This window comes from Chamaea fasciata, unplaced genomic scaffold (assembly GCF_029207755.1).
Source record: "Chamaea fasciata isolate MVZ Bird 193981 ecotype frontalis unplaced genomic scaffold, bChaFas1.0.hap1 SCAF_4, whole genome shotgun sequence".
Taxonomy (NCBI): domain Eukaryota; kingdom Metazoa; phylum Chordata; class Aves; order Passeriformes; family Sylviidae; genus Chamaea; species Chamaea fasciata.
Window position 1 is genome coordinate 2,388,778 of NW_027094089.1, and position 27,598 is coordinate 2,416,375.

Below are 27,598 nucleotides of genomic sequence, written 5' to 3' on the forward strand. Positions count from 1 at the left end.
TTCAGAGGGATATTACTGGAACTTTTAATTGTGAGTCAGTATGTGGGTACAGTTCGTTTAGTGTTTAAGCTCAGATTGTGAGAAGCCTGTAAAAACCAGATATAAATTAAACTAATTAAGGAAATAATTAAATGCTAATTTAGCATTTTATTCAAAATGAAGAGATTCTGAGCCAAGAGAAGATGACCTTGTGCATTCTTGCCACCAAAATGGTAAAAACAAAGGAAGATGGATAGCACATTTATACCTCTAAGGTCTGCACTGTCCTCAGGGAGTTTTGTAGAAGCACTGATGACCTTAATATAAGGTGAAACTTTATAGTAATCCCTGCAATTAAAATTCCAATGTATCAATTATGTAATTTGATTTGTAGGATCCTTAATTTAGAATACTAAATATTGCAATGTTTCTGTAGTACAGAAATTAGCATAATGAATAGTATTTCAAAGTAGTGTAGAAATAGCAGCCTCATGACCAGTGCTTTAAGGGAAATCCAATTACTCATGTTTATATTAATATTTGATGTCCAGAAAAATGGGAAAACTGGTTTGTGCAGCATCTGCTGAATGGGAAGAAATGAAATATGGTGAAGAGATAGTCCTAGGAATTTGCGCATTCTGAATAATTTCTTTTACTAACTTTCAAAAGTACAGTGTTCTGGATGAAGACAAAAACTTAAAACTCGGTACTTTAGATTTAGAAATACTGAAAACATGCTTGTGATAAGCCTGCATGGAAGTGTAAATACATTTATACTTGAGTACCTCTGGAAAGATTCAGAGTTGTTGTTTTCAAGTGTTTTGTAAAATGTTATCGCTGTCACATTAATTTTGTTTACGCATACACAATACTGTTTGAAGAGCTGGCAGCCATTTCTGACAGCTGTATTTGGAAGATTGAGTCATTGTTCTAGCTTTCTACATGCTTCATAGTTTAAAAAAGGGAGTGACAATATTCAAAACAAACAATTTCAAGGGGTTTTTTAATCCTATTTTTCTTTCCATGATAATTTTTTGTTTATTTCTTAACTTATTAGCTCTCCTGTTTTCTAGTGACTTCCATAGACTTCAGAATTATCTGTAAAAGCTCTGAAAAGAGAAGCAGGTAGACAAGCATTCTTTCATCAGAGCTAGATAGAAGAGTGCATTTTCTGCACATTTTTTAAAATTCAAAAGCAGATCCTGTGATTCTTAGTGAAAGAGAAATGGCTGGACATAGTTTGGTGAGAATTGGTGAGAATTATCAAAAATTCTGGTAGAAATTGATATTTACTTTGTAATCTTAATTTTTAAAATTAAAATAGTTCACAAACCCAGGTTAAGTATCTCCTAATCCTTCGCTCTTCTGAAATCATTTGGACCCACACTTTTAAGTAACCATTAAGGTCCTCTTGTCAGAGCCCAGAGGAAAGTCATCTATATATGAAGGAACAGCTCTTTGTGGACAGGAGGCAGGTAGTGACACCTCCTGTGCTGTTGCTTTGCCACACAGACTGTGGAGCCATCAAATCCCCTTCAAACTAGAGGATGAAACCCCAGGTTCAGTTCCTGGTCTGTTTTCAGGTGGGGAGTGGGAGGGATTCAGTGTTCTGCCTTTCCCTCTGCCTCCCCTAACTGCCCTGCCCCTTCCCAAACTACTGCTCAGTAGCGGTGGTGGTGATGAGGGTTTGATTTTTTTTTTTCAATATTGATGTTATTAAGAAATCCCAGACTTTGACAATATCCTTTTAAGCTCTGTATGCAGCTGCCTTAATTCTAACTTGTTAACACTTAACTTCCCCTTCTCTCCGTTTTTTTTTGCATTTTCCTTTTGTGCTCCCCAGAAATTGGAGAGCTCCTGTATTTCTTTGTAAATACATTTCTTGTTGGCTCCTAGATTATTTATGCTAAGCTGTAACTGTAGTATCTGCGTAGGGGATGAAGGCATGGTTTTGAAATTGGAACCTTGCAGTGGAGCTGCACGTAATACCAAGCACACTGAGTCAGTGTTTAATAACACCGCCTGAAAGGTTGGGTTTTTTTTTTTTTAAAAGAATGGTGGGAACTTCCCCTGCTCAGCTGTGCCCTGGGAAATACACCCTGCTCGTTTGGAATAGCCAAGGAGTCACTGATAGCTGAAGAAGGAGCAGTGCTTTCTATGGGGCAGGACATCCAAGGCAGTCTTGGCGCTAGAGCTGTGACTTCAAGAGACTGCAGGTCCTAATGTGGAGTGATACTTGTGGTTACACTGAAAGGCTGCTCTATGAAAGGCAATTCCCTTTCTGTTCTCTCTCTGTTAAAGCCCCAGCCCTGCAAATGCATCCATGGAGTCAACCCTAAACTCTACTAATGTCTGAGAGGATTTGCTGATTGGTGGTGCTACCTGGCAAGTTTTGGTAGTAGCAGGATGGTAACCTAGTGTTATACTTGGGGGCTTTGCAAATCCTCATCATTGCTGTGCTTTTGCTTTACTGTCGTATCCAGGCCACTGGGGTTAAATGTGCCAGGTTACAGTGGTTTTTGTAAGTGCTCCAGGTTAGCATCCAACCAACTCATGTATGTGTATTTCTCTGCAAGACAGTATGTTCTTTAGACTTTACCATTTCTATCCTTTGCCATTTCTATCCGTATATCTACCATATGTGCCTGTTGTGTCTGTGTTTGTATACTAGTTATCAGAAATTTAGTGCTATTTAGAGTACTCTGGCTTGTTTTTACCATGTAGATTGGCAGATTGGTTATTGGACAGAACGGGATCCTATCCACACCTGCTGTTTCGTGTATCATCCGAAAGATCAAAGCTGCTGGTGGAATTATTCTAACAGCTAGCCACAGTCCTGGGGGACCTGGAGGAGAATTTGGAGTCAAGTTTGAAGTTGCCAATGGAGGTATGTTTTTTTTTTTTTTTTTTTTTTTAAAGACACTACAACACTGCGTCTCAGTATGCTGGAAATGGCTTATGAGGATAACTAGCTATCTGTGTTTTTGCTTTGGTCTGTTGAAATTGTTAAGAACATAGGCATCTCTTTTCCTTGAAATAATGTAAGTGTATTTGTGTACATGGATCTGAAAAATAAGCATTAAATGTTCATTGAAGCCCTTGGGGTAGCTGTAAAATTTCTATAAACAACAGTCCTTTATGTAGCCATCCAGATCACTGTAACAATTCTGATCCTTTTATAAAGATACTTATGAGGGAGCTCTGTTTTCTTCGTATTTCTTTGTTACTTGTCTTGGCATTTCCTTTAAAGCATGTAATTCCAGGAGTACTGTAAGCAGTATAACTCATTATCTTGTGTGGAAGAAAGCACTTCATATGTTTACCCAGGAAGTAACTGGTCTTACCCAGGTAGAGAGTTGTACCATTTTACCACTGCGATTCCATCACTGAATAAGGGAATTTTTTGTATATAGCTGAAGTCTTGTTTTCCAAAAATTGACAGCTAATACATGTAGTTATGTTGATTGATCTGTGTTATAGGTTCTGTATGTTTTACATTATAGATGAGTGTGCACTCATGTAATGTTATGTGGTAGTTTCTGACATCTTGTATACTTCACACGTGTAGAGTGCTTTCCATCTGAAAAAAAATGGAGTGAAGGTGCTTATAAAATGTTTCCTTCCCCATTTTGAAGGTGGAAGAACTCGAGATGGGGGTGCTTTCTCCCTTCTCTCTTGTGTAATTGAAAAATGTGCATGGTTAAATGAGTGTGGTTTTATAAACAGAATAGGCTTGAATCCCAGAGGGATTAAAGGGACTGTGGCAGGTCAGCCAGTAAGAAAACCAGGGTCACAGCACACATATACCAGAGCCAAACCATTAGATGCATTAGCACTCTATAAACTTTAAAATACCATGTGCATCTAAAATCGGCTTGTTAAATGGGTAACAGTTGGTGGTGCAGTCTTTCTAGTGTGCTTTGCCTTTCTAAGGGGAATTCAAAAAGGCTATTAAACTTTATGTATGAAACACTTCTTAAACACAGGTCACAGAGTTTAATTATTTATGTTAATCAGCATCCATAATGAAAAGTAGCTGGTTTCAGTTCTAGCTGAGAACACGTGGGTTAAGTGCTAGGCAGGGTGTTTGAACTAAGAGTGTTTAGGCACAGCAACAAGCTCCTAGGGAAGGTTATTGTTGCTATGTATTGTTGCTCAGTCTATTTTGCAGGTCCAGGTCAAGCAGAAGGGGCTTGTTTCTGTAGCTGTAGAAGGGAATGTACAGTGACTCTGGAGTCTCTGAAGCTGGAAATATCAGTAGACAATACATCCATCTATCAAGGAAGATCTGTAGCTAATGGCGTCTTCACCCTTTGGATGGGTTTGGATTAGATGAGTAAGACATCACTTTGTAAGCTAAAGGAGGAGTTAAGTGGGTGGTTTATATTGTGTTGGTTTGGACCACCTGGTACACTTCATCTGAGATGGAAGGCACTAATTTATGTGGCAAATGCACTGCTTATAGCAGCATTGCTAGAGGAATGATGGAAAAAGCACTGAAAAAGCCTTCAAAGGCATTTTGGATGAGGATGGAGAACACAACAAAGGGAATAAAAGAAGTGATTTTTAGAGTGGAAGTGTAGCTTTAATATAAGCTGTGCAGTCAGACAAGCCAGAAAGCACTTGCTGCAATTCACACTCAGTTACAACTCGGACTCAACCTTTGCACTGCTTATGGCATAGTTTATCTAGCAATTTTTGCACCAAGACTGCAACTTGAATTTAGCTGGCAGTAAATCCTTGAAAATAATGCCATTTTTTAGGCTTTAGCAATGAAAGTAACTCACAAGTGAGATGTGTTTTCTGTTTCTGAATGATGTAACCAATCCAGGTAATAATTGCTAATTGTTGAGCAATTAAGGTACTTTGAATTCCAACAAAGATGAATTTCATTCATGCTGTGGACGGAAACTGCAATACAGCACCACTGTCAAACTGATATGATTTCTAAAAGTTTCAGTATTTCTAATTTCATTAGTTTCATTATTTCTAATGAAATAATGTGTGAAACACCAAGCTATCTGGTCTTCACAGGCATGCATTTGCAGGAAGTCCTATGGAGCACTAGAACCTGCTGCTGAAGAGCAGGCTTTCCTTTAATAGCTATGCTGAGATTCCATACAGAGTGAAAAAAGGAAGTCCTTGACCAATAACCCCAAACATATATGACTGTGGTTGCCTCATCTTTCCTGCCCCTGGATAATATTTGATTTAAATGCTTTATGTGAATCAAAATGTTGTGAGTAATGCAGTGCATTTCCATGTTTTATTTTTTTAAAGAATGTTTTAAAACTCTGTTGTAGTGAAAGAACAGACCTTATTTACCACAGTACTTTGTCTTTATTTATTCCATAGTAAGCCAAATATATTCAGAAAAATGTTTGCTATAGCACTCGTTTTTAAAATAGGAAATCTTTATTTAGAAGAAATGATCCACCTGTCATTATTTTCTGTTATAGGACCTGCTCCAGACATGGTTTCAGAAAAAATCTATCAAATCAGCAAAACCTTGGAGGAATATGCAATTTGTCCTGATCTCAGAGTTGATTTATCACGCCTAGGAAGACAAGAATTTGATCTGGAGAACAAATTCAAACCTTTCCGAGGTATCAGTGTGTATTTTTACTCATGCTAAATCCATTGAGTATAAATATTAGTATCACAGCAGAATTGTAATGGGTAATCATACAAGCAGAACTTCAGTTCTTCTTCGTGCCTTTCTAAAAGTTATCAAAATACAAGGCAGTATAGAATCACAGAATGGTTTGTGGTGGAAAGTACCTTCAGGATCATCTTGTTCCCACCCTGCTGTTGTGGACAGGGAGACTTTCATTAGACCACAGTTGCTCAGAGTTCCATCCATCCTGGCTTTGAACACTTCTGGGGATGGGGCATCCACAGCTTCTCTGGGCAACCTGTTCCAGTACCTCACCATCCTCACAGTGAGGAATTTTTTCCTAAAATCTAATCTAAATCTCTTCTCCTTCAGTTTAAAACCCTTCCCCCTTGGCATAACACTCTTTGCCTATTTTAGAATTCTTTGCATAAGCTCCCTGTTAGGTACTGGCAGGCAGCTATAAGGTGTCTTCTCCATGCTGAACAATCCCAGATCTCTCAGCCTGTCCTCATAGCAGAGATTTTTCATCCCTCTGATCATCTTTGTGGCACTACCTTGGGCCTGCTCCAAAGGTCCATCTCTTTCTGGTACTGAGAATCCCAGAGCTGATGCAGCACTGCAGGTGGGGTCTCACCAGAGTGGAGCAGAGGAGCAGAATCCCCTCCCTTACCCTGCTGCCCACACTGCTCTGGATGCAGCCCAGGACACAACTAGTTTTCCAGTCTGTGGATCACGTCCAGCCTTCCATTCCCAAGAACCCCCAAGTCCTTCTCTGCAGGGCTGCCCTCAGTGAGTTCTTCTCCCAGTTTGTACCTGTGTCTGGAACTGCCCCAACCCAGGGGCAGCACTTTGTGCTTGGACTTGTTGAACCTCATGAGATTCTCACAGATCCACTTTCTCAAGCTTGTCCAGGTCCCTCTAGGTGGCATCCCTTCCTTCTGTTGTTTCAGTTGCACTGCTCAGCTTTGTGTCATCTGCAAACCTGCTGAGGGAGCACTCAGTGTCACTGTTGGTGTCATTGGTGAAGATATTAAAGGGCACTGACTGGTCCCAAGACAGAGCCCTGAGGGAACTCACTCCTTACTGGACTCTGCCTGGACGCAGAGCCATTGACCACAACTCTCTGGCTGTGTCCATCCAGCAAACTCCTTTTTCATTGAATAGTCCATCCGCCTGATCCACGTCTCTCCAATTTGGAGATAAGATGCCATGTGCTACAGTGTCAAAGACCTTAAAGAAGGCTAGGTAGATGACACTGGTCTGTTGTATGTCGTCTGAAAGATGAAAGCAGCTGCTGGAATTGTTGTAACTGCTAGCCACAGTCCCAGGAAACCTGGAGGAGAGATTGCAGTGAAGTTTAAGGTTGTCAGTGGAGGTAGGGCTTGGGGTTTTTTGTAATAAAAGGTCTCACCAAGAGACTTCCCATGTCAAGTGTCCTGTGTTAGACCCCCAGCTACAGAGTCCTGTGTTGATCTCCTCCTTGATTTTCACCCACACGGTCTCAGTCTGATCATTTCTGTTTATCAGAGGCAGCTCTTCACAATCTGAACTTTCCTTAACACTGAGCACAACACCTCCACCCCTCCTGTGTGTCTGAAAAGACCCAGCCTGTCTCTTCTGAAAATCTTGTAGCCCTCAACTGCAGTGCTCCGGTCATGTAACTCATGTCCCATCTTCCTGTGGTAGCAATTAGGTCATAGTTTTCTAATTCCACCATGGTTTCCAACTCCTTTTTCTTGTGTCCAATGCTGTGTGCATTTATAGGTGAGTGTTATGTTTGTTTTGCGCGTTAAGAATCTGGATTACAGACTTTTAAGTGCATCAGGCCTCATGTTTCAGCCAAGTATCTTTGCCAAATTTATGCTTGCTATGAGGTAAACACCAAATACAAACCTTTTTGGTCTAGGAATGGTTTGCTTATTGAGGTCTAATTGACAAAAGAGTAAGCAAGACTCTCAGTTTATTCATTCTTGCTCACAAAAAGTTGTGGGATTTGCACATCCAGAGACTCCAAATGTAAAGTGATTGCTTAAGCACATTTTTAGTTTTAGGTATAGTCAATATTTTTATGCTTACAATTGATTTAAAATTATCTAACAAGCTGTTTTCTTGAAGGAGTCAGAATCAAATTAGGGGTCCTGACATGTATTTCAAACTTCATGTATATTTCATATATTTCAAATACTCCAAAACTGTGTGGCCTCAAGAAGTTTTCTGCATTTCTAATGCCCTAGAATTAAAACCATTTTGTTTCCCCTAACTTCGCATTTCGAGACAATTTACATTTTAAGAAATAAAATTTTTCATTTAAAAAGGTCCTTAAATTTTGATTTTGCTGGGGTATTTAATTTTATTGCAAAGAACATGTCTGGCTTTTTTAGGCAAACTAAAAGCAAAGAGAATTCAATTCCAGCACCACTCTGGAATCATAGAATTGCTAGAGTATGAAATTTTGGTCTTTAAACTGTTTAATCCCTCCAAATAGTACTTTTTAAATGAAAATGAGATACTCCTCCCCCCAAATATGTATAAAAAGTACAACAAATAGTTGCAGTTTTTCTGTGTGTGTATGTTTTTTTTTTTTTTAAATCATTTTCCAATCATGTCTTCCAAGAATACCTCAACCTCCACAGTAGAGCTATCAGGGAACCCTACTGAAGCAATGTTATTGAGTATAAGTGCACGAATAAATACAATTCACACAGATTTGAATGCAGATTGAAGATGCAGATTTAGATTTTTAGATTTAGATTATTATGAAAATAATCTAAAATAATTTAGAATACTATCTGATACATTTGAAACTTCTGCTTTCTCTTCAGTTGTATGAGCTCACTTCTGTGGATCAAGGCTACAGTGGTGTTGGAGCAACTGAGGTTGGGTTTAGCAGGAGTTAAAATAATTTTTCGACTTTAATCCTTCATATGCTTTATCTTCACACGTGTGAGCAGCTCCACCAGAGTTGCCACATTTATTCATATGTGTAAAGCTTAGGGCCTAGTAAAATGCTGTTAGGAGCAGGGCATAGAAGAGATGAAATAAAATAATCTTAGTGAGTGTTTAAAACTTTCAGCATATATAATAGAATTCACTCTTTTTCAAGTAGGTTTTGTGGATCATTTTTCACCCTTGAGAACCTTTTTTTTGTTTCTTCAAGCATATTGTCACAATCTATTCTAAGTGGTTTTCTCAGGCTCAAAAAATGTCTGTGTCATTTTCAAGTTACTCTAAAGAAGAGCATTACTGTGAGGTCAGTGTTTCTGAGCAAAATTGGATGAGATTCTAAGTAATAATTTAACCTACAAGTAAGATATTCCAAGATACTCATTTAACCAGATGAAGAGACATTTGTATAACATCTGCTTTCTAATTTAATCAGGAAAAGTAATTCATTCCAAGATGGCTGAGAAGCATGGCTTTTGACAGTTGTTTGGTTACTGCATTCATTATGACAGACTTATTTTCATTAACTTGTTTTTGTTTAATGTTTTACATCCAAGAGAACTAGAAAAATTGTATGAATTTTATGAATTTTAATTTCAAGTTATCAAGACCTTAGCAAAAAAACAGATGTTGTGTCTGAGCCTTACTCTACTAAATCAATGAGATCTACAATGCAGAAGTATAGTTTGTTGTCCGTCTATAGCAAACTGAGCACAGCTATTCCTGGTGCCAGAATTCAGCAGAATAGGTTGCATGTCTCTCTTGAAGGAATGATGCAGATAGATACTGCTGTCAGATAGAATAGAACCTCTGGTGTCAACTTGTCGTGAACATTTTTTTCCTCTGAGAACAAACCTATTTAGCTTGCAGAATTTTTTAGTGGTTTAGTGAACGATCTGTAAAGAGTTTACTTTGATGTGACTTAGACTCATTAATGTCTTCAGTGAAATAGGAGCTGTCACCTTACATTATCTCTGCAGTCTTTTGGCAGGCAAAACTGTTGATCTTTTCAAGGCTTAAAGCTTGGTAGTAGCCACACTGAATGCAGTGGGAGCCTGAAACTTTTCCTCTGTGGACTTCAACGCAAAGCTGTGTCATATAGGGGGTTGTGTGCTCTGACTTATTTCAGTTGGGTGGAAGAGGGCTGGAAGAAATAAGTTCACTTGGGTGAATGTAGTCACTTCTTTTTGTGTGATTTTTCTAGTGGAAATTGTGGATTCTGTGGAAATCTACCTCAATCTCCTTCGAAGTATTTTTGACTTCAGTGCCATCAGAAATTTGCTGACTGGACCCAATCAGATTAAGATAAGGATTGATGCCATGAATGGAGGTATGAACTTAAGTGCCCTTGGGACAGAATTGTATGTACACTGAAATAACTTCCCAATAAAAGTAGTACACTGCAATGGTTTCCCAATAACAATACATCATACAAATGTTGGGCTTTTATGTAATAGAAGTTAAGGGTAATAAGAAAGGATTTGAACCTTATACTACCAGCATAGGCAATCTTAGCAACGGGTTAGATTTCTTACTAGGCAAAGACGTTTATCTTGTTTGATAAATAAGTAAAGACATATGTGTCCAATAAAAGTTTTCTTTCTGCACTTGGAAGCAAGCAGGATGAGGTAATCTTGCCACGAGGGTGATGAAATGTATTGCCATGTCCAGTGATCAAGGAGGTTACAAGGCAGTCACTGCTAAGAGGAAATTATAAATGATGAGAAAATCTTGTTAAGTCTGAATAAATAAATAAATTAAAGAGTTATCTGAGACCTCTGTCTCGCTAATGTTAAAAGCGAACAAATTTCAGAGTACTGTAGGCAAATTAAAAGTGTCACAGAAGACAGCAAAGGGATCCATGATGTGCTGATACTAAAAAAAATTCAAGCTGTATCACTTGGGGAAACACAGACCAGGATAAGGTCAATTTTAGGCTACATAATTAATATAAAAAAAGGATTTCTGCAGATAATGAGTTGAAGGATAGGAGTGTAAGTAAGACTGTTCAACTTTATCTTATGGAAAACAGATTACATCAAGCAAACCGGGTTTCATTCTTTAATGGGATTATGAAAACAGACCCATAAAAGGAGCTAGATAGACTTAGAAAATATCTGTAAAGTATTTTACCCAGTACAGCATGATAATTGCTGTTTGAAATACCATAGTGAGTTCACAGTCAGTATGAGCACGCAGTTCACTGTGGCCAAGGATTATAGTCTCCATCCAGGCTGTGTCAAAAGGGCAGGTGGTGTCCTTGAGCAACGCAGAGGGAGCAGTGAGGAAGGCACTGCCTCTTGTCATGTACTGGAGATAATGTTACTAAAATACCTAGGAGCTTTCATGTTCAGGTCTCTTACGGACTGTTAAGAATTTTTACCTGTTGTCGAGAAGATGCACAGTCTGTCTTAGGGTTAGAAAAACTAATGCATCACAAAGATTTTAAAGGACTTTGTTTACTTTATTTGCAAGGTGACATAGAATTGGCTTTATGACCATGCATTTTGGTGGAGAGTTGGATATCTATAATTTAAAGTACATGTAAATAAAGTGTATACAAGTGGAATATATTCTTATGCTTGTACACACTGGTAGTTCAACACTGGCAGAAAAAAAGAGTAGTTTGACAGGAGTCCACTTCAGGTAAGGACCTGAATCAGGGTATATTTTACAGAATTAACATTTACATTTTCATGAAAAGAAGTTTTTCTCACAGTTTTACCTCAGGTAGCAGCTGCTCCAGTTAGCAAGATTTGGGAGTTGGGTGGGAGAAAGAGAGGGCAGTCACTCATGCATTTTTTTACCTCTGAGTGACCTGTTCACACTTGCATCAGGGATGCACAGTGGCCAGGTAGTGACCTTTTAGTCACCAAATGCATGTAATAATTATGGTATGTAACAGCATGGGGTTTTAGTTGGTCAAACCTTTAACAAAATAAAGAAGTATTTTGGAGTTAGTTTTGAGAAAATTTTAATTTATTCTCTGCATGGTAGCAACTAAAATGTAGTAAAATTGTCTGGTGAACAAATCCATTGCAATTTTCACATGAATCTGAATCTTAAGACAGGTGTATTTTCCTCATGTATTCATCTTCTGTTTACTTTCCTTGCTACTATGTGTTATTTAGACACATAGAGTAGTGGTTTTTTTATTATTATTATTGTGAGAAAAACTCCTTTATGTGTATGATAATTTCTTTACTTAATAATGGGTTAAAAACCCTCTGCATCTTTCACCATTGTGATTTTCATGTTGAATTGATTATTTTTATACTGAATAATTATTTACTTTTGAGGACAATCACATACTCATCTGTGAAATAATAGTTTAGGGGTTGTTGCAAGGGCAGATGTATAGAAGTGCTGAAAGTATGTTTTGTATGCAGTGTCCACAGTGCGGTGAAAAATTTGAATGTCAAGCATATGCTTTTGTGATTGCATGGCAGATTTCTGTTTTCACAGTTATGGGACCCTATGTGAGAAGAATCTTGTGTGATGAACTGGGAGCTCCTGCAAATTCTGCCATCAACTGTATTCCTCTGGAGGATTTTGGTGGACAGCCTCCTGATCCAAATTTAACATATGCAACTGCCTTGCTGGAGGCTATGAAAGGTGGCGAGTATGGATTTGGAGCTGCTTTTGATGCTGATGGAGTAAGTATTTAGGTCTCTCCTGATGTTCCACCGTAGTTGTTGTTTTGTCTGGGGTCAGATATGGGACGTGTAAGTATAATTTATCTGCCTTTCAGTAACCCATTGAAGCTGAAAGTGGTATTATTTTTCAGGTACAGATGGTAACATTTGCAACCCATAAATCAGACACATATGTTGTAATTTTTCTCTGCAGATGACTGCAAATCAAGCACAATTTGAAGGCAGGATGAGATTTATTTAAATATCAGGCTGGTTTTGTCTTGTGCTGGTGCAGCACTTCTTTCCCTGGTTAGGAACAGACAGCATATATGTAATACAGACTTGCCACAGTTACCAGCAACAACATTAAATCCTTTTTGGTTAACATCATGAATTAAGGGCTTTTTAGCTAAATAAAGCACTGAATCAGAATTTCTGTTTATTTTATTTTTTTAATGTCATATTAGCATAACAAAAAGCAATGTGTTACAAAAGAACTTTCTGTCCTGACAAGGTTGGAGAAATACTAAAAGGTTCTGAAGAACAAAAGCTGTTTTCTATTCTCAGTAAACACAAAACACGCTCCTGACCCCAAAATGATGTGTGTCATTGACAAAAGGGTTCTCCTACACAAGCATTCTCTTGGCAGAAACAGAGCTACTGAAGTGACATGTAGGAGGCAGGAGCTGGAAACTGATCTGGAGGTTCAAAGGCAAGAGGGAGTGGTGGTGTGATAGTGAGATTTTAAACCTGACAGTTCAATGCCAGCAAATTTTTCTGCCCACAGAGGGATGTGAGTAACCCAAAGCCTGTCCTTTTTCTCTCTACCTCCAGTGGATCTAGGAAAAGAAATTAGGTGTCCTCAATGCATAGAATTTAGGATGCTATTTTAAATTTCTTTTCTTCCCCAGGACCGCTACATGATCCTTGGCCAAAATGGTTTTTTTGTTAATGCATCAGATTCACTGGCTATAATTGCTGCCAACCTGTCTTGCATTCCATACTTCTGTCAGATGGGTGTCCGAGGATTTGGCAGAAGCATGCCTACCAGCACAGCTCTAGACAAGTAAGATGGAATATTTATTTGGTCATAACATGAGTTATCTCTACCTTTTATTACATGGCAATTCCAAAATTGTGAATTCATTTGATAAGGGCTTCTAATTTTCCCAATCTTTATGGCTCTATTTTTTAAACTGGTTTTGATTGAGATACTGGTTTTGACTAGACTAGTTTTTCCCCGTCTTTACTTGCATTAAAAGGGTTTAATTCTGTCTGGAGAAGAAGTAAATTGGTAAATCTCATGTGCAGATATTTGACTGTATTTTTTCAAAAAAACTTTATTCTTTTTATTAGTAAATAATGGTTTACAGCCTAATCTGGCAGCCTTTTTTATGAAACTCATGGACATTTAAGAAAGATAAAATAATAATTCAGTGCTAAACAAGTATTAAAAAATCAAAACCCTCTTCAAACTGATGAAGTATGAGCATCTTGTGTTAGCAGCTGAATTTTGAACAAGTTTCATCCAGGCCTAAATTTTCTGTAAATATCAAGAGAAGACAATTACATGTTATTGCATTAATATATTCTCTTTGGAAAAGCATTGACTAAATCAATTATGTCTCAATGTTCATCTGGCTGCATAGCTTTAGTATGACAAGACTGATCTGCTGCTCCCCTTAAATGTGTCTTAATCAGGAAATAGTAATTTTAAAGTGAAATGTAGGTTGCCTGGAAAGGTTGATCTACAGTTTGCCTATTCAGGAAGTTCTGAAATGTTATGAAATTCAAAGCTTACAGTTCCCTCTAATGATTGACACGGTGTTTGGGAATATATTCCTTACTTGTGGGAAGGTAGTCTAGTTTAAGGAAATACTGTTAGGTCAGTGTTTGATGTGTTTTGTTTATTCTGTTCAGCAGCCCAAAAATCTCATTATTGTTATACTGAAATAAGATTTAAAATAAGAGTTCATTTTGTATATAAACATATCTACATTTCTGTAAGAACTGAAGAAACAGTGACATTTAAGTATGTTTGTCTGTCTTCATAAAGTTTGATAAGTATGTCAGAAAGCATGAACTCAAGTCCCCTTCAATAACACTGTGACTGTTTGAATTATATTCTTTGAGATGTTTACTTGACTCTCTGGCACAAAGATCGTCTCATGGTGATTACTGCCTTATTTAGTTTTGTGGACCTAAGCCTGATTATTAAATGAAACTGAGCAACTGATAATGATGGAAGGATGTAAGTATTTTCCCTTCCTTTCTTACAAATATTTATTGTTACAAAGTTTTCAGTCTGTATCCAGGACACTTGATTTATTTATTTTTTCTTTGTGGTTCTCCTTGTTTTCTTGAAGACTCAGGAGTTAGATGTTGTCACGTAGTTCAGTGCAGATCGTGCAGTTTTCACATAGATCCTGTGGTTCCAAACCCCCTGCCATGGGCAGGGATACTACTTCCACTAGTTGTGCAGCTCAGGTAGTGTGGCTGGTAGGGACTGAGGCAGAACTGCCACTGAGTTCCTCAGCCTTCTTCATGTCCTCAGTAACCAGGTCTCCTCGTCCTGGAGAGAGTCCACATTTTTCCTGGTCTTCCTTTTATCACCAGTGTACCTGTAGAAACTGTTCTTGTTGCTTTTGACATTCCTGGCCAGATTTAATACTGTTAGGGCTTTAGCTTTCCTAGCCTTATTTCCAGCTACTTGGACAATTCATCTTATTCCTCACAGGCTACCTGTCCCTGGTTCTACCCTCTCTGGGCTTCCTTCTTGTGCCTAAATACGTCCAGGAACAACTCGTTCATTCACTCTGGCTTCCTGGTGTTTTTGCAGTACTTCCTCCTTGTTGGGATGCATCTCTGTGGAGCTTGTAGAAGGTGATCCTTGAATGTTACCCAGCTTTCTTGAACTCTTCTTTCCTCCTGGGCTTTGTCCCATGGCGCTCTATCAAGCAGATCCTTAAAGGGACCAAAGGCTGCTCTCCTGAAGTCCAGGGTAGTGAGCTTGCTGTGTGCTCTCCTCTCAGCCCTGAGGATCTTGCATTCCACCATTTCATGGTCACTGCACCTCACATCCCACACCAACCCCTCGTTGTGGTGAGATCAAGGTTCAGCTTAGGATGTCTCCTTGTTAGCTCCTCTGTCACTTGGAGGAACAAAAATTCATCCTTGCACTCCAGGAACTTCCTGGGTTGCAAGTGCCCTGCTGTGTTGTTCCCTTCAACAGATACCAGGGTGATTGAAAGTCCTCATGAGCACCAGGCTCGTGAATGTGAGGCTGCTCCTATCTGTTTGCAGAGGGGTTTATCCATTTGGCCTTCCTGGTTGGGTGGCCTCACTGTAATGTCTCCTGTCACTGCTCTCCCTTTAATCCTGACCCGAAAGCTTTCTGTAGCTCCTTATCTGTCCCTGGGTGGGTGTGTGTGGGCCAACTACATGGATTAGAACACTGTCGGAAGTATCATAGTCACTTTCCTTGGAGGTTCACTGAGCTTTGGCCTGCTTCTGAACGTTGGTAATGAGAGTGGCTCTCCTGTGGGGGAGCTGGATCAGTTCCTGTCCACTTGGCTACTGTCTTCTGGGGTCATGGAGGTCATTCCTGAATGAAAACCACCTCTTTTTATGGTGTTTCCATATTGTGTGGCCACAGCTTAGCCTAATTAATTAAACTGGAGCTTTTCCTTAGCTCTATTAAAACAAAATATGCAGAATAACTTAAGGATTTAGAAAATATGTTCCTTTTCCACTTGTGTGCATGTGATGTGTTGCTTAAGACTTTTTCAAAGGGCATTATTAAACTTAAGAAGAAGGAAGCAATAATCCGAAGGACTCTAAATGTTGCTTAGGAATATGGCATTAACAAATGCAGCAGTGAATTACCAAGAGAATTCACTCAAAATACTTAACCAGTGTTGCATGTGTTTGCTTGAAGTGACTGCTGAAATATACAAGTATATACTGTAGGGAGAGGATAACACATTACAGGAAACATCTGCTTAGATATGCTCCAACATCAACAGGACTGTGGCAGTATGTCTCCAGACTTCAATTCCCTGGCAATATGTACCCTTAGGCTGGTGTTCTTTTTGTTTTGGGGAACGTGAACCTGTGTTCCCTGTTCAAAAAACTATTCTTGTTTCATATCCTTGTATTCTGATTTATCTGATGCCTGCATAACAGGAAAGGAAATGAAATACTGAGATGTTAGCTAACAGTGTACAAAATGAGAATCACAAGGGTGAATAAAAATTGTTTCTGTAGGAAATATGAAGTCGGGTGTGTGTATAAAATAGGCGGTCAAGATGGTACTGGAGAAAAGGCTTTCTGAGAGAATACTCCTGTGGCTGGCAAGGTTATTTCAATAGATGTAGGTGCTTTCATTACACTCAGCCTGGGCAAAGCTAAGCACTTTGCTATGCTGTACCCTGCCATTTTACAGCTGGGAGCCTATCTCTTAATGCAACTTTGACACATTAGTGTTCTGTCTCCTGATTTTCTGTTTATTGTCTGGTCATCTAGAGGCAGCTTTTAAGGGGGGCTGCAGTGTCAGTGAGTGTTCAGGCTGTTTAAAGAAATGTCCTGTTTTAGTGAAGGGCAGAGATGCTATGAGCTGTAACCAATGTGCCTTGGATGCAGGAAGGAGGCTGCCCCTGGCAGCAAGAAGCATTGTGGTTTAGGGTGTGATCCATTTTGTCTGAAGCACACCAGGAAGCTTTGCTTATGTTTCAGAAACGTTTAGGTTGGAAAAGACCAATAAAGTCATGAACTCCCCTCCCCATCCTCTTTCCCCTTCTCCTCCCACTTTTTCTTACACCTTTGGTTTCTTCTCTTCATTTCCTGAACACTTCCTTTTATTTTTATCTTTGTTCTCTTTCTTACCTTCCACATTCCCATGTTCTTACCCTGTTCCTCTTATCCCACTTCCTTCCCATTCAGTGTCTCCTCTTTTTCATCGAATATATACCTCAGGCCATGGAGAACAACACACCACATTACGCTTGTGCCTTTGTCATTATTTACTTGAATTCTTAGGATGCAAATCCCACATTTTTTTGTCTGTCTTTTCTTGTGCAGTTCTTCTGTTGTTGGTCATCTGGAGAGGTTTGTGCCAGAAGCAGAATAGGCACTGTCTGTTTCTTTATCTCTACATAGATGCCCTCTACTACTGAGTTACAGGATTTTTTTCAACATAAAGGCTTCTCCAAGCCATAAATACGTCTTTCTATGTAGCTCATACTGCATTCACTTTGTGACTGTGCTCTGTTCAAGTTATACCAGCCATGACCTTACTCTTGTTATCTTTCTTCAGCAGGATAATTCAGTCTCACTCCCTCTTATCTGAAATAGGCTCACTGTGAATTTTTTAAGACACCTCTGTCAAACTGAGTCCCTGTCCCATATAAGCAGTTTTTAAATTAGAAAGAGCAGAAGGAAAATCTGTGTTCTGGAATTCTGCAGAAGGACAACTGCATATAACCTTCATGAATGTAATTTAACATGTTTGAAACGTAATATAAAGTTGGGGAGCACTGTGATGGGAAAGGTGTTTAGGATTTGTAACTTCTAAAGTAGCATTGCAATATTAAAAGTGTCCATATAAATCCTCTGTATACTTGTATCTAGTAAAAAAATGTTTTTTTTTTTTTCTCTATCAGCATGTTCTACAGCTAAATATTATATTTACACAGATATGGCATGTTTAAGAAGACTTGTGGAGGAAAAACCAAGAATCATTACAAGGCATTAATGTTCTTTCTTTAGCTGTGCCTCACTTTTATTTCTACAATGTGCTGGCAATGTAGCTGATGTCCTTTCTGAATGTTTTTTAAGCATTGGAGGTGATTTATCATTGCAAGCATTTTCAAAGATATCCTTAGGGAGTTGTCTTGGTCTTTATGTTTTCTTTGATGCTGGATTTGTTACGCTTTGCTATAGTGTGGCATATTTGACTGTTGCAAACCCACCATATGCTTGACTATCCAGTGTTTCTTTACCCTAGCCTGCACTGGTGAAAACATGCTATAGTCACGACAGGCTACATTTTAAATGTAAATGGTGTAAATGTTTATTCTCAACACTTTACAGGACAACAGTAGTTGGCTACTCAAATGCTTTTTCAGTGAAAGGTAAGAGTGAGCATACATCAGTCTATTGCATACTGTTGTCATTTTCAGGAGAGAATTAATCTTGTGCTCATGAAGAAAAAGACAGAAAACATGTTGGTGCCCTGTCCTGTGAAATATCAGTAGAACATTGATATTTCCATCATATCTGAGTATCTGTGTTGTTCCTAATGGATTAATGGCAAGAGAGGCTAAGCAATCCCATGGCTTTCCTTCTTCTACTTGGCACACAACTTAGCTTCAGGGTCTCACAGGGATTCCCTGGCCAGCTCTGGGCCTGAAGGCAGCTGCTCCTTGTTGAGAATGGCAGGCTGCGGAGCAGCCTTACACAACACACAGCTCTTACTCTTACACAAAGGTAGTTGGATTCTGGCCTGTGCATGGAGTGGACTGCTGTAGCTGCTTAGCTTAAAATGAACAGGTTTATTGGTTGTGCAATGTGAGGCTTGCAGGAATGAGTACATAAAGCTGTATTGAAAGCTTTCTTCATGTAAGAAGAAAAGATGAGTTGAAAACTGTGCAGTGCTCTGTTTCCAGCTTAATCTTTGGCTGAGAATAAGGTCAGGTTGTCAACCAGAGTTGGAGAGATGAAGATTTGGTGCTTGCTGTGAAATAGATATGTTTTGTAACCTTGATAGACTCCTGTTTAGAAGTATGTGTATATGCAGTTCTCACAAACAAACAGACTTTTGTCTAGGTTTAATGTGCCGTATCTGAAAAACTACCTGAGAAAAAGAAACATTTTTCAAAATGCCTGGAGCAGGCTTTGCAGTGTGCAACAGATTGGTGGGTAACAGAAAGTCACAGATTTCTTAGTGCAGTAGTCTTATATCTCAAAAAATATACTGCTACAAAAAAAAACAGCAGTAATTCCTACAGATGTGCTAGTGAAAAGCCCAAAAATGTTTTAATTAAAACAGTCTGAGGAATTTTGCATCAAGTCAGTTACAGAAGACTTTGTCACTACTTAAAGGTTAAAGGCCTCTTTTCTTTCAAGGTCTTGTGCAGTCTTATTATCTGCTTCAACTTAGAAAGGCTCCCTGGTATATCAACATGTCTGAACATGTTTTGCTCAGGCTGGAAAGCACAGCTGGTAGCAACCTCTCCCATCAAAGGATTTTTGTCAATGGGTGACCTTTGTGGAGAATGCTTCCTGCTGATTTAAAAGAAAACTTTTCTGGCACAGAATTTCAAAACTGCGTGTTTAAAATTCTACTTCTATGGTGTATTGAAGTATTATCTTAGGTTGTTTAGAAATTAAGGGGATGGTAAATTGTTCTTTACATTCAGTGTGTTTTGAAGAAGATCACTATAAGACTGGCAGAGCCAGGGTACTTAAAATTATTTGAAGACATTTGAGAGTCCTGTTAGACTAGACTTACTTTAAGTAATAATCACTTGAATTGTTATATTAATTTTGAAGTTGAAGAAACATCGTCTCATGTTTCCTTTTGTAGGGAAAAGAAAGAGGCCTAAAATCCTTCCAACATCAACAATTATTTCTTTGATTCTGCAGTGTTATTAATGACTTGTTTCTCAAATGTAATAACAGTCTATACCTATGGCATATTGTAATTTCTTCTTCTTTCTGTATTTTTTCTATGAACACTGTCATATATATACACTTGTGAAACTGCTTTCTTCCATTGGCTTCCCAGACAAGTCCTGCAACCAAAAAGAGCAATTATTAATTTTAAGGCTCTAAAATCTACAGAACAGTTTTCAAGAGAGAGAAAGGAAAACTAGTGTAAGCCAGGCAATCCAAATCTAAATGGCATTGTTAGGGAGCTACTAGAATAAACCAACCTCATTGCGTGGCTGATAAAGTGATGGAATCTCTTGATGCGGTTAAGATAGTAGATGTAATTTACTGCCATTTTAGCAAGGCTTTTGAAACTGTCCTACGTTATTCTTGTAGCCAACCCACGACTTTATAGTTTGAACAGGTAGAGAGCTAGGTAGGTAAAAGTCTGGTTTGATGCTCAGTCTCACAGGGAATTGGTTAATGAACTGGTAAAAAGTGGGGACTGCAGGGGTCTGTTCAGTGACCTGTCCTGTTTAACATCTTTGTGAGTGGTCTGAAGGGGAGGATGGAGGGCACTCAAACCCTGTTTGTAGATGACACTAAATTGTGTGTGTGTGTGTTGATGTGCTGGAGAGCAGAGCCAGCAGTCATAGAATAGTCAAGGTTGGAAGAGACCTACAAGATCATCCAGTCCAACCACTTACCTGGCACTGCTACTGTCAACCCTAAACCACATCAGGCACCTATTGAACATATCCAGGGAGAGTGACTCCACCACATCCATGGGCAACCTATTTCAGTGCCTGACCACTGTAACAGTGAAAAAATATTTTTTCTAGTATCTAATCTGAATATCCCCTATGTTAGCTTAAGGCCATTTCCTTTTTCCTCTCACTGTAAGCACAGCAGGAGAGACCACCCCCTACCAAGTAATAACCTCCTTGCAGAGAAATTGTAGAGAGTGATTAGGTCTCCCTTGAGCCTTCTCTTTTATAGACTAAACAAACCCAGATGCCTCAGACATTCCTTATTTGACATGTTTACTAGATCCTTGATGAGCCTTGTTGCCCTTCTCTGGACATGTTCCAGAACCTCAAAGTCCATTTTGAAGTGAGTGGCCCAAAAATTGACCTGGTACTCGAGGTGCAGCCTCACCAATGAGGAATGCAGGAGGAGGATCTCTGCCCTGGTCTTGCTGGCCACACTGCTCTTGATACAGTCAGGGGAGGCTGGGCAACTGGCAGGAATGGATGGCAAAGACCTAATGAAATTCAGCAACAGCAGACAATTAATCCTTCCCTCAGAAAGGCAGAGCCCTACAGTGATGCAGACCACAGCAGAGGAGCTGAGGAGCAGCTCTGCAGAGACAGGCCAGCATCCTGGGGGGCAGTTGTGGGAGAAGCTGTGTGCTCTGGAATCAGAAGAGGCAAGTGACACCCTGGGCTGTATGAATAACCTCAGAGAGTCATGCAGAGAGTGGAGGAAGTGATTATTTTCTGCTTATCTTGTGTGAAACCACTCCCAGACACTTGCGTTTTGTTTGGGATCCCCACTACAGGAAAAACATCAGTAAACTGGAGTGAGTTCAGCACAAGATTACCAACACAGATGGGGGCCCTAAGAGGACAGGCTGAGGAGCTGGGTTTGTTGAGCCTGGAGAAGGATGGCTTCTCTGGTGGGACCTGACAGCAGCTGCCCATACCTAAGGAGTGGCTGTTGAGAACTGGAGCCAGGCACTTCCCAGCTGTGCATGTAAGTGGAAGGACAAGAGGCAAGGAAATTTGAAAGAAGCAAGTTCTGTGACCTGGATGTTGGACTAGAGACTTTCCATGGTCACTTCCAATCTAAATTACAGTACTGTTCCTTTGAAGAGACCTTTGCTGGAAAGCCCTTACACTACCAAGATTGTTGAGCCTGCCTGCACTTTTGCACTCTTACAGTTACTATGTAGCAGCAAGGCATTTCATAGAAAAAAAAAAGTTGCCTTATGTTATCTATTTCTTTATTTTCTTCAAGACCAAGGAATTGCCCATCTGGAGAAACTGCATTGTTTCTATCCTGATAATTTTCTGAGCTATCCTGCTGACTCTGCGTGAGGGGGTGAAAGTATTATAGTACTCAGGAGGTGAAGAAGCAGCTAGGGAGGCAATCAGTAACTGTGGACATGTACCTAAAACCATTCTTTCTCTGTTATTCAGATAATTCAGAGTACTGGTAACCCAATTTGAATCGGAGTCAATACAGAGTTTTGTAACACGTGTGGTGGATATATTCACATCTGGTTTGCATTTTTGTCAATGAGCATAGGCACCGTGAGGCTGACTTCACTGTATTAAGCCAGAAAAGGCTAATAAATACGAGATGTGTACTCCTGAGTTAATGGAGGGTATTTTCCCTGTGCTTAGTTCATGGGATTATTGCATTTCCTGAAAGAGACCATGGGTCTTGCCAGTCTTTAGCTATGACATTATTGAGGTTTACTCCACTAAATATCTGCAGAAAAACATAAGGAGAATACCTCTTTATTACACTTTATCATTCATCATGCCATTTTTCTTCCTGAGAGTTTCTGTAGAATTAGAAAACTTACAAAGCATTTTCTCCTCACCATAACAGACCTTTGTATTTCTGAAAAACCCATGGGTTCTGTATGCAGCAGTGACTGCGCAGGACTTGAGACTAGAACAGGAAGGATCCCTGTTTAAGGGTGGGGAGGTGAGAAGTCTTTAAGTGTTGTTCTTCCTCGTTCATGCTGCGGGATTTTTTTGTTTTTCTCTTGTTTGCATTCATTACAGACCTTTGATACTTTATTGTTGCACTGAATGTGAAGTTTTTTTCCTTAATGAGATGAGGTCCACTACTAAATTAGTAGTGGACAAGGTCCACTGCTAAAATTCATTTCTGTCATTTTATGCTCAGGCGTGTCTTATATTCTTGGGTAAGTTTAATTTTCCAGGGACCAGCTTGCTTTAATCAGCCTTTTTGTTTGTTTCTCTTATTTCTGTACATTAAGAAGATTGGTCTCATGTCTTTCTCAGGAAACCATCAACAAGTCAGGCTATTAACACAGCATACTACAGCATAGCAATGACAGCTGTTTTTCTGTATGTATATTTGAAAATCCCCACTTTTGCTCGCAGAATTTAATTTATCACAGACCATGCTGTTGGGAATGGGGCAGAGACAGGCTGTCTAATACTAAGTCAGTTGTTGTCATAAAAGAAGTGGACAGTGTCTTTTCTAGAACAAGGCATAATCTTCCTGCTGCTGAGCCATGGCAGAATTTGGAAGCTAAAATAAATTTGGCATTTTTAAAGGAATTACATTTGTGTAAAAGTTCCCAGAATGCTAGAAGTCATCTGATCACTGTGCATTCTCTTCATCCTACTGATGAGGAGTTAACTTACTCTATAGGCGCATGAATGCTGAAATAATAATGAGAAGTGGTTCTTGTATCTCAGCCAGGAAGGGCATGAATAACCCTAGGGATTACTGCAGTACATCTGGAGAGCGTGGCCACATTCCTTCCAGCTGGTTGGACTTTTCCTCATTACTACTGTGAACTCTGCAATCAAACCTCATTCTCTGTGGATATGCAGTACATGTGTGTGCAATTTGTCACTGGAACAGGCTTTCCAGGGAAGTGGTTGCAGCACCAAGTCTGTCAGAGTTCAAGGAGCATCTGCACAATGATCTCAATCATATGGTTAATTGCTAGGTCATGGTGTGAGGAGCAGGGAGTTGGACTTGGTGATTCTTGTGAGTCCTTTCCAACTTGAGATGTTTTATGATTCTAATTTCACCTCACAGGGACTCAGAGCACTATGCCAGCTGGTTTTATTATGCGAAAGACAAAACTCTGTGGGGGTGTGTTGCTGCCAAAACACAACTCTCATTATACTCACAGAAATGGGTGTGTTTGCTAGTTGCCTGTAGCAAAGCAGCTTTTGTCTCTTGTTTTATCCTTACTTCTAGCCCAGCCATAGCTGAATACTGTATATGTTACCAGCTGTTTCTAATCATTCTATTAGAGCTTGTGTGAAAAGGACAGTGAGGTTTTCATGAGGCATGGAGTCACAGGCATGGTGTCGTGAAGGTTATGCTTCCTTTGGGAGTTGACTCTTGAAACATTTGCAAAAGAGGGTGCAAAGTTATGCATTTGGATCTGAATCTCAAACTGATGACTAAAGCAACACGAGACAGCATTTGGTGTGGAGCATCATGATGAGTACACCTGTTAACATCCCACACACTGAGGAAAACAAACCCCTAATAAGAGTTACACACACTGCATCTTGTCCAAAGCTTTCCAGTGCATTTGTAACCAAGAGAAACAGTTGGAAACAATATTAGTTGCTGCAATACATTTTGGTGGCAGTTATCAGAGTTGTAAGTCTGGGTTTGTGGAAAAGTACATTTCAAAGGCAATTATGGCATTTTCACAAACTTGCATGTTATACATGGAAGTGTTACTCATGTTAAAGAGAAGATATGTTGCCCATATATATTGTGTGTGACTATAATGCATAAATAGTTCTTTTTCCTAACTGGTTTGACTGGGAAACCAGTGAGAATTTTTGTGTTTTCATCACTTACCAATTATACAATTCTTTTGAGTTTATGAGAAGAAGCATGGGCTTTGTTGTTGATGAAAATTACTATAGCTTTGCTGTCCAAGTAGCATTTATTACCACTAAAGCAACATCATGAGGTTGCCAGAATATTACAGAGTGAGCTAAGCCATAGTCTGTAAATTTCGTTAAAATATTGCTCTTTTTTGTTTATTTCATTTGGTAGTATGGATCTCAGGTGTGGTATGTGTAGTTGTAGGTGGTTTGACTGGCTTGGAGAACCTTTCTGTGATTCCAGAGAGAAGTAATATAGATACAACAAATGTCTCCTTATACTTACTGCTGAGTTGTATTAGGAAATTAGCTTAGTCATAGCTGTATTTGTAAATTGCAGAATTTAGTTCTTTAGGATCTGCTCCTGGCTGGCTGATCACTCTGTGCTGGAGTAGTCTGCTGGGTTGTTTTGTGTCTGCAATCATCCAGTGTCGTATTTTTCTCAGTATCTTTCCTCTCAAGGGCAGATTTATTTCTTAGAGAAGATGGAACATGATGGGACCGTTAGGATAGCTGCTTTGTGGGCCAGTCAGCATTGGTTGTCAGCCCCTGGGCAGTGGTCCACACCAGCTCTGAAGTCTTGAGGCTTCCAGAATCCAGAGCTATTTCTACACCCCTCCTAGTTAACAGGATATCGAGAAGGTTGTGTTTCAGAAACACAAGAAATTGCTGTCTAAAATTAAGTTAACGTGGTCTCAGGAACACTGCTGTTAGCTTATAGATCTCTAAGAGTACTTTCTTCTGTTCAAATGAATCAACTCCCTGTCAGGTACAACTAAAGGTCTATTTGCTTTCTTTTGTCAAATCTTTGCACATGTAAGGTTTGTTTTTCTCCTCCATCATTTAAAAATGCTTGAGATGATTGATTCATTCTTGCTTTTGCCAATTAGAGGATTTTACTGACATTGTTACCAGGCTGTGAGCTGTAGGCTTCTTGTCCAATTTCAATCTGACTTTGCTCCTTTGCAAAAATTGTCTTTGTGGTGGGTATCACTCAACCAGCATAATCAGAGAGCTAATTAAAGTTTTTGTAACTCACTGAAATGATGTATTAGTAGACTGAGTTTACTGTAATGGTACTGAACTGCAGCCTGATCTAACCTATCAGATCCTTCCATTTCTATCCTTACAGCCACCATTAAAAGTAGGATGTATCAAGGCACACATGTTATATTTTTCAGAGAGCTTTCCTATTTTTATCAGATCAGTCAATTCTTTTGTTTCATTGGGAAGAGTTGTGAAAAGCCTGGCAGTAACTTTTCTATTTGAAATTATTGAAATGAATCATTCAGAACATTAATATTTGTTACTAATGAGTGGATGAGAGTCTTGGCAATGCTTTAGCATGTCTAAGAGTATTTCCATACCTGAGGCAGAATGGGCAAGCAGTCTACTGTGTATCTCCTGTGCCTGTTACTCATGCCCCAGAGCCGTTTTACATGATCCTTATTTAATTACTTGTCTTTAAATCTTTTTAATGTTACCCTGTGGTTTGGGAAAGTCCTGGAAGGTCACCCCAAATCAGTGGAATCTATATGGTCAGAGTCTCAGTGAAGGAAGTTAATTTCTTAACATTCAGTAACTGTTTGTTCTAGAAGATTTTCTTTCCTCATGTGGATCTGACAAATTGTTCTTCCTGTAAGCTTTGAAGTCCATCTCAGCTACAATTAGCTTAGCAGTGATGACTGATACTTGGTCAAGGTAATTGGTTTGATGGATTTAAGTGCTATATTAGAATTTTTCCTCTAGAAAATGGAATTTTTCCTATTGGTACTTCTGTTTAAAGACAAAGGAGAGTCTGCAGGGGGTAGGCAGGAGGAGCCCATGCAATCTGTAGTCTCAGCACAGATGCACCTCTCAGCTAGATGTAGTTATACTATAGAATACAGTATAGTGGCTTTACACACTGCTGACAGCATCCTGTTTTTCTGTATAGATTAAAAACGATCATGAGAAATCAGAAGCAAAGGATGAACACATCCATTTTGTACTTGGAAATTGCTTCTTTCCTCCTTTTTTAAACAATAAACCTTCCAACTTATTTTTATTTACTCAGACCTATTCACCTTGGCATAATTTTTTCCCCCTCTTCACAGGGAGTGGTATTTCTGTCAGTCAGGTACTGAATTTGTTAGCAGATTTCTTGGAAACAGCTCTTACAGTCCACTTAACTAATCTTGCTTTATAATGGGTGTTTAATACTCGGTAAAGCAAAATAGTTGACATTCTCCTCTTGGTACCAGTTCAGCAATGTAATTAAACACATTTCACTTTTGGGCTCATGGGAGCTCCTAGAGATTTGAAGGGAAATAAGAAAGCCTTTTGTAAACATTTATTAAAAAATAAATGGATAGACAATGTTTTTTTAAAAAAATCTGCATGGAAGTACTGGTTCTTCTGTTATTTCTTTTTTTAAAAAATTTTCATCCATTTTATTATGTACTCGTTTCTTTCTGGCACTGAACCCTTGTATAAAACACTTGTTGTCCTGTAAGGGAGAAACTGAAGCTGAGCTATGGCTGAGTCAGCATCCCCCAGCACAAACCTCCTAGGTTGTGTCTCTTCATAAATCTCAGTGTGGGTGGCATGCTGAAGCTGGGCCAGAAGGATGTAAGACATGGAATGGGGAGAGTGCTGAAGAGTGAAGAGCACAACTCAGAAGATGGGGTTACATGTCCGCAGACAGTAGTGTAGTGTGAAATCATGTGAAGCTTGATTTTAGCTATGAATCTCAGGCCTGCCCCTGAGAAATGCTGCATGCTTTTTCCTAGTCTCCTTTCTTGTTTATTCTCATCTAGTCATATCTGTGTTTTCCTGTACACACAGCAGAAACTAACACTTTTGTAAATACTGTACTTAAAACCTTGCTCTTAGCAAATTCAGTCCAGATACAGGCATTCAGGTTGACATTCTGGGTTAGTTTTAAACACAGTGGACTCATTCTGAATTTTATGATACAACAGAAGAGAAAGAAGAGGTAAGTGTTGGTAGTGTGATAAGTTCAAAAGGGTAAACTTATTAATAGTTTTGAAAAAGAATTTTACAATCAACTTATTCCTAGTAAAAGGTAACTAAGAGTAATTTCTAGCAGTTAAAAGTGAATTCACTTGAGATCTGATTTCTTTGTTTGTAATGACAGCACAAAT

General features: G+C 39.2%; 1 protein-coding gene across 1 annotated transcript in view; it reads left to right on the forward strand.

Annotated features, from left to right (window-relative positions):
- Nucleotides 1-27,598, forward strand: part of PGM5 (phosphoglucomutase 5) — a 67,433-nt gene that overhangs the window by 4,013 nt on the left and 35,822 nt on the right. The window contains exons 2-6 of the mRNA XM_066180718.1: nt 2,704-2,866; nt 5,439-5,585; nt 9,744-9,869; nt 12,005-12,195; nt 13,086-13,240. Of these exons, the coding sequence (XP_066036815.1) occupies nt 2,704-2,866; nt 5,439-5,585; nt 9,744-9,869; nt 12,005-12,195; nt 13,086-13,240 (782 nt within the window). The remainder of the gene's footprint in view (nt 1-2,703; nt 2,867-5,438; nt 5,586-9,743; nt 9,870-12,004; nt 12,196-13,085; nt 13,241-27,598) is intronic.